The 9,442-nt window shown below is 43.1% G+C and overlaps 1 protein-coding gene across 1 annotated transcript in view; it reads left to right on the forward strand.

The window, feature by feature from the left end:
* The window catches only part of LOC123499611 (guanylate cyclase soluble subunit beta-1-like), a 64,115-nt gene extending 54,712 nt beyond the window's left edge, over positions 1-9,403 (forward strand). The window contains exons 8-14 of the mRNA XM_045247894.1: positions 4,302-4,439; positions 5,496-5,749; positions 6,306-6,406; positions 6,662-6,798; positions 7,314-7,451; positions 7,781-7,938; positions 8,697-9,403. Coding sequence (XP_045103829.1) covers positions 4,302-4,439; positions 5,496-5,749; positions 6,306-6,406; positions 6,662-6,798; positions 7,314-7,451; positions 7,781-7,938; positions 8,697-8,820 — 1,050 coding nt within the window. The 3' untranslated portion in view covers positions 8,821-9,403. The remainder of the gene's footprint in view (positions 1-4,301; positions 4,440-5,495; positions 5,750-6,305; positions 6,407-6,661; positions 6,799-7,313; positions 7,452-7,780; positions 7,939-8,696) is intronic.
* Positions 9,404-9,442: the final 39 nt, after the last annotated feature.

Below are 9,442 nucleotides of genomic sequence, written 5' to 3' on the forward strand. Positions count from 1 at the left end.
GGATGCGGAGGGAAGGAAAAGAAAAAAAACAAAGAAGGAACAAAATAATAAGAGAAAGAGGAGGATGAAGAGGAGGATGAAGAGGAGGAGGAGGAGGAGGAGGAGGAGGAGGAGAAGGAGGAGGAGGAATGAGGGATTACTGACAGTCTGAATGGGCATGTGAATGATGACGCTAAGTGAATGAGCATTAGAGGTGTGGGTGGACGGGAGAGAGAGAGAGAGAGAGAGAGAGAGAGAGAGAGAGAGAGAGAGAGAGAGAGAGAGAGAGAGAGAGAGAGAGAGAGAGAGAGAGAGAGAGAGAGAGAGAGAGAGAGAGAGAGAGAGAGAGAGAGAGAGAGAGAGAGAGAGAGAGAGAGAGGATGAAGGTGTTTTCTTATACTCCTCTTATCAGTGCAAAAATAAAGGCAGAGAAGGAGGAGGAGGAGGAGGAGGAGGAGGAGGAGGAGGAGGAGGAGGAGGAGGAGGAGGAGGAGGAGGAGGAGGAAGATGGAGAAGGAAGAGCAGAAGGATGTGGATGTGGTGATGGTGATGACGTAATTGCAAGGAAAAAAAGATTGAAAATTGTATACAGTAGAGAATAAACGAAGACAAGGAGAAAAAAGAGGAGAAGGGAGGAAGAGGAACAGTAGATAATAAATAAATGAAGAGGAGAAGAAGCGTAACCAGAGAAGAAGGAAGAAAACAACAGATGCGCAAACAAAGATTGAATTCCAAGACTCAACAAACTCAAAACTTCTTACGTAAATGAGCTTTGTGTTCCTAATTATCTTGCCCTCCTCCTCCTCCTCCTCCTCCTTCTCCTCCTCCTCCTCCTCCTCTTCCACCACCACCACCACCAATACTATCACCCAATAATCTTCTATATCATACTTTTCCTGTATTTTCTGCTTCCTCTTAATTATAAGCCCTCCTCCTCCTCCTCCTCCTCCTCCTCCTCCTCCTCCTCTTACTCCTCCTTCACTACCATCAACACTACTATCAGCTGATAATCTTCTATTTCTTAATTTTTCTCGTCTATTTTTGTACTTCTCCTTCGTTCCCTTCGTAAAATGTTCTCACTCAACATAATAACTTTTATGCGTGCTTCTCCCCCTCCAGACTTCATACCTGCCTCATTAACGTGACGTGCAAGTGTTTACGCTAAGTGGACAAACCCATTAACCCCTTCAGTACTAGGACGCATTTTTACCATGAGTTTTGAGTATGTTTAGACGATGCTATTTACATTACGAAGGGTCAGAAGATTAATGGTCAGAGTTTTCACTATTTTAATCCCCATATAAGTTTCTGAAGCTGTATAAAATCCCAAAATAGTAAGCAGAGTTGATATTAAAGAGCGTCATGGTACTGAAAGGGTTAATGTGTTGAAGTGACCTATACAGAGAATGATGTTAGGATGGAGGATATCGTGCTGTATGTCATCTCTAGCAAGCAAGTGGGCCACTTTTTTTTTTTTATCTTTTGTTGCCATTCGCTGGTTTTCCCTCTTGCATAAAAAATCTATAATCACTTACTACTATAACTTCGGTAACTGTATTTACTTAACTATTAATATACATAACCATCTATTTCTCTAGCAAATTCGCCCTGTCTGTGTTTCGTCTCGCCACTTACTGCACACACACACACACACACACACACACACACACACACACACACACACACACACACACACACACACACACACACACACACACACACACGGAAAGAGAGAGAGAGAGAGAGAGAGAGAGAGAGAGAGAGAGAGAGAGAGAGAGAGAGAGAGAGAGAGAGAGTGAAAGTGGGGGTTGGGAGAGAAATATAGTCCGCTTCGGCCTGCCTGGCTCGCACCCTTCCCTTGATAAGAAGACTATCACTACACACACACACACACACTCACCACCAAAAGTAATACTCTTTCCTTGTATCCTCGCACGTGACACCCGCTGCCTCACGCTTTCAGTAACATTCTCAACTCAACCTCTTCCTTCTCTCCCACACAAAACAATAAATAAATACATAAAATAGAAAAATAACTTAACCTATTGAGTCCCATGACGCGATTTTATATTCATTCTACTTACTATTTGGTGATTTTATACAGCTTCAGAAACTATGTAGGGATTAAAATAGTGAAGACTCTGGCCATTAATCTTCTGACCTCCATAGACTCTTCTAATGTCAATAAAATCGTCTAATCATGCCCAAAACTCTTGGTGAAAAGAAGCGTAACAGTACTGAAGGAGTTAATATTTCACGATATTTCAAGACACCACTTCCTTTTAGTAACCCTTCCGACTATACTTTTTTCAGAGACCAGAACCTTCAGTAAACTCTATGTAAATGAAAACAGCAGACAAAAATTAAACAAAAACAACAAAATCAACAACAACAATGCGCTTCTCCCTTCTTTCTCTCTCTCTCTCTCTCTCTCTCTCTCTCTCTCTCTCTCTCTCTCTCCCCACGGCAGACTTCCTCAACACATGTATTTCGCTCCATCTTCAAGAGAGTAGAGCTCGGAGACTAATTAGAGAAGAAACTCTGGAGGGGAATTATCACCGCGCCCTCGAGCCTCAACACATACCAGAAGGAGGAGGAGAAGAAGGAGGAAGAAGAAGAAAAGGAGGAGCAGAAGATACATACAGTAGCAAAAGTAGTATGTAGATCTACTATGTATATCTCCTACTATTACAATGGCGAGGCAAGTTGTTTCTACACACAGGAAGACAGAAAGGAGGAGGAAAAAATCAGCAGACTTCTCTACTCATTCTGGCAAACAATACGACGGGAGAAGGTGAGAAGAGTAGGCCAAAGTCTGGCGTAACGAGACCTGACGTGGAAGAGGAAGAGGAAGAGGAAGAGGAGGAGGAGAAAGAGAGGGACACCTGAAGGATGCTTGATGGTATACCAAGTCGCCTGAAGGAGCTGAATCTGAGTGAGGAGGGAAAGGAGAAGGAGATATTGACAAGGAGAAGCTAAAAGTCAGGCGAGGAGGCATGGATGGCAGAAAGAGGAGACAAAGACGAGACTGCTGAGATGGAGATGGGAGAGGAGAGAGAGAAGGAAGCGGAGAAGGAGAAGAAGGAGGAGGAGGAGGAGGACGGAAGGAAGATGGCGTTGTTGACGTGCACTGCCACTCAATTGCGTCTGGTGGTGGGAGGTGAGGCGTGTAGGGTCTGTTTTTTGCCTTCTCTGACTCCAGCGAGCATGGTAATGAGGAAAACAAGGGCTGGATGCTGACAAGGGAGAGGTCTATGGCTGCTGTGGTGGTGGTGGTAGCGGTAGTTGTGGCGATGGTGGTGGCAGCTGTTGTTGTTGTGAGAGCGACCTGTCTGTGGATGGTTCGGCTGGTTGGTGGTTGGTGGAAATAAACAAGGTGTGAGATGAATAAGAACAAAAGCGAAAACAAAAGGTAAAGGGATAGGGACTTTTTGGAGATGGTACGTGCTATGGCTTGGTGTGTGTGTGTGTGTGTGTGTGTGTGTGTGTGTGTGTGTGTGTGTGTGTGTGTGTGTGTGTGTGTGTGTGTATGTGGAGATGGCACCTTTTCCTCTTTCCCTCCCGCTGTTCAGTGATTCGTCGCAACACACGCTTGGAGAGGAAGGGAATAGAGAGGAGGGAACGATTAGAGCTGACGCCACTGGGAAATCATGTTCCTCCTCTTCCCTCCCCCGAGACACTTCCCCTTAAGTACTGACGGTGGAGAGAGGGAGAGGGAGAGGGAGAGAGAGAGAGAGAGCCTGAAGGTATGAAGCTGAAATACGTAAGCCTATACTCTACTGATGAGAGGCGTGGTGGGAGAAGAGATGAAGCTACACTGGTAACATGAATAATTGCTAACTGGTCTGGTTCACTTGTAGCTCTTCGTGAAAATAGAAAGAAAAACATGAGCTCGAATTTAGTTTCCTTCTGTGCGGCCTAAAACAGAAAGAAAATATCTGCTATGCGTTTGTTTTCCTTCCTCACAGTCGCTTCAAGAGAAGACTAGAAATACAAATTACCTCCTAAACAAAATACCATTTCATTCCCATTTTCCTTGTATTTCCTGTTGATTATCAAAAATATTATCCTTCTTATTTCTCCCTCCCCTCCCAGGCCAGCCCATCTTATTCTACCTTTCTCATTTTATAACATACGAAATTGAATAAGAAATAAAATAGGAAACCAAATTAACAAAAGATCACTAAAATAAGATAAAAAACATAAAAACAAAATATAAACAAGATTAATAAAGTCTGGAAGGTCTTCACCTCAAACACATCAACAAATCATTGTCAAGTAAAATTACACACGATTTCAACCTGTATCTCTCCCTCGGCCAGGTGCGTCCCCACATGGACCTCACCTTTGAGAACATCCTGTCCCACATTAACACCATCTACGTTCTTTGCGCCTATGAGGGTCTCACCACCGCCAACCGCGATGAGTCCAGCCCCGAACAACGCTGTCTCAGGTTGAAGGTAAGTACATAAGGATTGCACGAGTGAAATTTAACCGGGCAGTAAAAGAAACGTAAAAGAAATCAAAGAATACATAATATATTAATAGGCAAATTAATAAATAACTTAACTGAAGGATTTGAATCTATAGTAAATTTTGGAATAACGAATAAGGAATGAGTTTTTTTTTTTTATGTAAGAGGAGAAACTGGCAAAGTGCAACAAAAGTAAAAGACATTTATCTCTTGCTTTCAGCTAACTTTGGCAATTAAAGAACGTGACCACTAGAGGAAAAATATCTCAAACTAAAACCAAATGTAAACTGAAAAAAAAGCAAAATAAGTTTAAATAATAGAATAAAATAAAGACGTAACATTCCAGAAATTATTGTGTTCCACCGAAATGCAAATGAAGTGACAGGAACAAACTAACACAATACATATAGGAGTGTGAATGCGAAAGGTTATAAAGTAGGGAAAGGTACAGTATTGGAATGAGAGGGAGAAGAGAGTGTCAGGTGGGAAAAACTGCAGGGAAAGTCAAACACAGGATGGGGAAGGGTTGCGAGAGGACCCCAAGTAGGCAGCCAGAATTGGGTGTGAGGGAGAAAGAAGAAAATAGTAAGGAAATTATTATAGAGGGAATAAAAGTGAAGAAATGAATAAGAGTAGTGGTAGTAGTAGTAGTAGTAGTAGTAGTAGTAGTAGTAGTAGTAGTAGTAGTAGTAGTAGTAGTAGTAGTAGTAGTAGTGGTGATGGTGGCTATTGTTGTAGTAGTATTAGTGATGATGGTGGGTATTGTAGTAGTAGTAGTAGTAGTAGTAGTAGTAGTAGTAGTAGTAGTAGTAGTAGTAGTAGTAGTAGTAGTAGTAGTAGTAGTGGTGGTGGTGGTGGTGGTGGTGGTGGTGGTGGTGGTGGTGGTGGTGGTGGTGGTGGTGGTGGTGGTGGTGGTGGTGGTGGTGGTAGTAGTAGCAGTGGTAGTGGTAGTGGTGGTGGTTGTGGTGGTGGTGGTGGTGATTTCTAAGAGATAACCACACGTAACACATACACACACTCTCTCTCTCTCTCTCTCTCCTAGGGCCAGATGATCTACCTTCCTGAGACTGACTTGATGCTGTTTGTGTGCTCGCCCTCCGTCCTCAACCTAGACGACCTGTACCGCCGCGGCCTCTACCTCTCGGACATCCCACTGCACGACGCCACCAGGGACCTCGTGCTCCTTAGCGAGAAGTTCGAGGCAGAGTACGCGCTCACCACCAATCTCGAGATCCTGACCGACAAACTGCAGCAAACCCACCGGGAACTGAAGAGCGAGAGACAGAAAACGGATAAGTGCGTCGCTTTTTCTTCTCATAACTGATTTTTTTTTTATTGTGCTTTCTTCTTTTTCTACCTTTCTCTCCTTCTCTGTCGGTCTCTCTCTCTCTCTCTCTCTCTCTCTCTCTCTCTCTCTCTCTCTCTCTCTCTCTTTTTATTGCGTTTTCTTGTTTTTTCACCTTTCTCTCTGTCTCTGTTGATCTCTCTCTCTCTCTCTCTCTCTCTCTCTCTCTCTCTCTCTCTCTCTCTCATCTAATCAGTGGTAAACTTTTATTTTTTTTCCTCAAAAAATATATCTTGTTTCCTTCGACTTTTCTTTTTTTTTCTATATATTTGTTTCAGAATGGGCAAAGTGTCAATTACACATTTTTTTTTAATTATGTTCGTTCGATATAATGCAGTGAAAGACTTTGATGAATATTTCATATGAGAGGGACTGGGTTGACTCGAGTGAACTAGGGCAAAGTGAGAATGCATGGGTTTATATCAATGTTATTCTTCTTTCCCCTTCAATGGTACCGTCTCTTCTCTCCCTCGGCCTTCCCTCGCGTCGCCCTGTCTTCACTCGCAGGCTGCTCTACTCAGTCCTGCCCATCAGTATTGCCAATGAACTGCGACACAAGAGACCCGTGCCGCCGAGGAGATATGAGGTGGTAACACTACTCTTCTCGGGTGAGCAAACAATTCTGCCTACTTCAGTGTGAGTGTGTGTGTGTGTGTGTGTGTGTGTGTGTGTGTGTGTGTGTGTGTGTGTGAATGAAAACGTATCGAAAACCTGAAAATGAAAACGACATTGACTGATACAATAATGAAACGCAAACTGCTCTGTGAAATGTTATGACCTCCACTCACAGCCTTCAGTCTTTTCCTGTGCGTTGCCATTCAGTTACCTTGTCCGTGACCTAATCTAACCTCACATGACGGCAGGTATCGTTGGCTTCACCGACTACTGCTCCAGACACACAGACATCGCCGGAGCCTCCAAGATTGTACAGATGCTGAACGACCTCTACACCGCCTTTGACGTGCTGACGGACGAAGTCAAGAACCCCAATGTTTACAAGGTGAATGGCCAGACTCTTCTCAGACAAATCCTCAATAAATAAATCTTATACAGACAAAGTAAATATAACAGGCATTGAAGAATATAACAATAAACACAACGTATTTCCCTTACCATTGCTTCTATTTTTTTTTCAGTCATCATGAAACAGGAAAAATCAATTACAATCAGGTATATTTTATCCTCGACGTCAACACGACTCTCATACCATCAATACCACTCACTTTCAATTATTCGTCCCCTACCACTAAAGTTCGCATTCTCAAACACTTCTCCGCTTCACCTCAACTATTTCAAGAGGCTTTATTCACATCTACACGAGTTCTTTTTAGGCGTTTTTACGTTTCTAGAGGCAGAATAACACGATTTCTACATAATTAAATGGAAAAACTCTTGAAAAAGCCGCTAATCATCTCTGTGACCCATGAAAATAGTCGTGGTGAGAGAGCAAAGCGTTTCTGAATACGAATCTAACTACCATTCCACTTGCCCCTCCATTGCACGCTGCGCCGCCAGGTGGAGACGGTGGGGGACAAATACATGGCGGTAAGCGGACTGCCGGAGACTTGCGACCACCACGCCAAGTGCATCGGTAACCTCGCCCTGGATATGATGGACAAGGCAGCGGGTGTCATTGTGGACGGCCAGCGAGTGGTGAGAGAGAGAGAGAGAGAGAGAGAGAGAGAGAGAGAGAGAGAGAGAGAGAGAGAGAGAGAGAGAGAGAGAGAGAGAGAGAGTTAAAAATTGTCGAGTATTTATATGAATGAACTCCAAATAACAAGTTTTATCTTTATTATCTATTGAGAGAGAGAGAGAGAGAGAGAGAGAGAGAGAGAGAGAGAGAGAGAGAGAGAGAGAGAGAGAGAGAGAGAGAAAGGAAGTGTTAACAAGGACATAACTCATCCTTTTCTCTCCTTCCTCTCACCTACCAAACACACACACACACACACACACACACACACACACACACACACACACGGCAGCAAATTACCATCGGCATCCACACTGGCGAGGTGGTGACGGGCGTGATAGGACAGAGGATGCCGCGCTACTGTCTCTTTGGCAACACTGTCAACATCACCTCGAGGACGGAGACTACGGGAGAGAAGGGACGAGTCAACGTATCTGAGGTGTCCTACAGGTGGGTGGGAATGCATGAATGGATCAGGTATTTTAAAGGCGCTGCTACATACAGAAGCTTGGCTATGTACTAACCTAAATAAAATATAAATCATAATAATATCCAACGATGTATTATACGCATCTCGAATCAGTAGGCGCCACCCTTGAATCAGCTGATGCAATGTTACCAATGTAAACTCACAATAAGCCCTATGCATCTCCCTCATCCTAGCCTCTATTAAATCATTATGGCATGGTACTAATTCAGTTTATATTGGGGAAAAAAGTTTTATGGCATCCACTTCCATAGTTTGTCTTAGAAGTGAAAAACAAATATCACGTAGTACTCACACAATACCGCACGCAGCTTCAACATTGAGATGGAGTTAGCTCTTTCACCTCTCGTCACTACCACTCCGCTATTGTTTCTCGCTCCACATGGTCGTTCCTTGGCCATGTCGCTATTTTAAAGTGTTCCACTCACTCTACACGGTTTCGTCCATGTCCTACAGTCATATGGAGAGCGAAACTTACCGATTAATTGTCGTAAATCATGTTTTTTTTCCACGAAACTTGACACCATACACAGACACACACTCGCGAATCTGCTCACACTACTCTCGATGGCTGCTGCGCTCGAAGCCTCGAATCTGGATTCTGATCCTTGACTGTGAACCTTAGATAAAACATAATGGAGAATAATTCTTCTGCGATCGTGAGCTAGGAAGAAAGGAATCCAGAAAGAGCGTTCACAAACAACCATCCTCCAATTTCCAGGTACCTACAGCAACCAGAGAACCAAGATGATGGGTTCACCTTCACCTACCGCGGCCCCGTGCCCATGAAAGGGAGGAAGGAGCCCATGCAGGTGTGGTTCCTCAGCAGACGGAAAGCAGCATGAAGGCACTGAAAGCAAGCTGCTGACCAGGATGGAGGAACAAAGACGAGGACAAAAACTGATGCTTCGCTCGTAAAAACATTCCAACCAAAAATTTAGGTTTTTAATGAATGTTATTGATATTATTGCTATCATTATCATTATTAAAAGAACTTTTTTTTTTGTTTTTTTGCTGTCTATATTTTTCTATGTAGCAACTTTCCACAATTTCTTTTAGCGTGTTCTCATCACCACTGTTTTATACATGGTCATTCAAATCATGTTAGTTTTACCTGAGTTTACATCATTCGCCATTAACCTTGCGTAAAAAACGAAAAAAAAAAAAATATGTATTAGTATGACACGTCTATAGACATGTCTATTTGTGTGGGAGAGACACTGTAATACCATATGAATTGGATATTTACTTTTACAATGTAGCCATTTGTGACTTCATTTGTGATTCATTGTACAAACGGGATTAAATGTTTGCGTAGGTCATTGATCATCGTGTTCCCCCTGTGTTGAAAAGATGCTATTAACGTTTTGTGTTGAGGCGTTTTGTTCTCATATGTATGTGTGTGTGTGTGTGTGTGTGTGTGTGTGTGTGTGTGTGTGTGTGTGTGTGTGTTAATATTCTAAAGGA

Source organism: Portunus trituberculatus, chromosome 50, assembly GCF_017591435.1.
Source record: "Portunus trituberculatus isolate SZX2019 chromosome 50, ASM1759143v1, whole genome shotgun sequence".
Lineage (NCBI taxonomy): Eukaryota > Metazoa > Arthropoda > Malacostraca > Decapoda > Portunidae > Portunus > Portunus trituberculatus.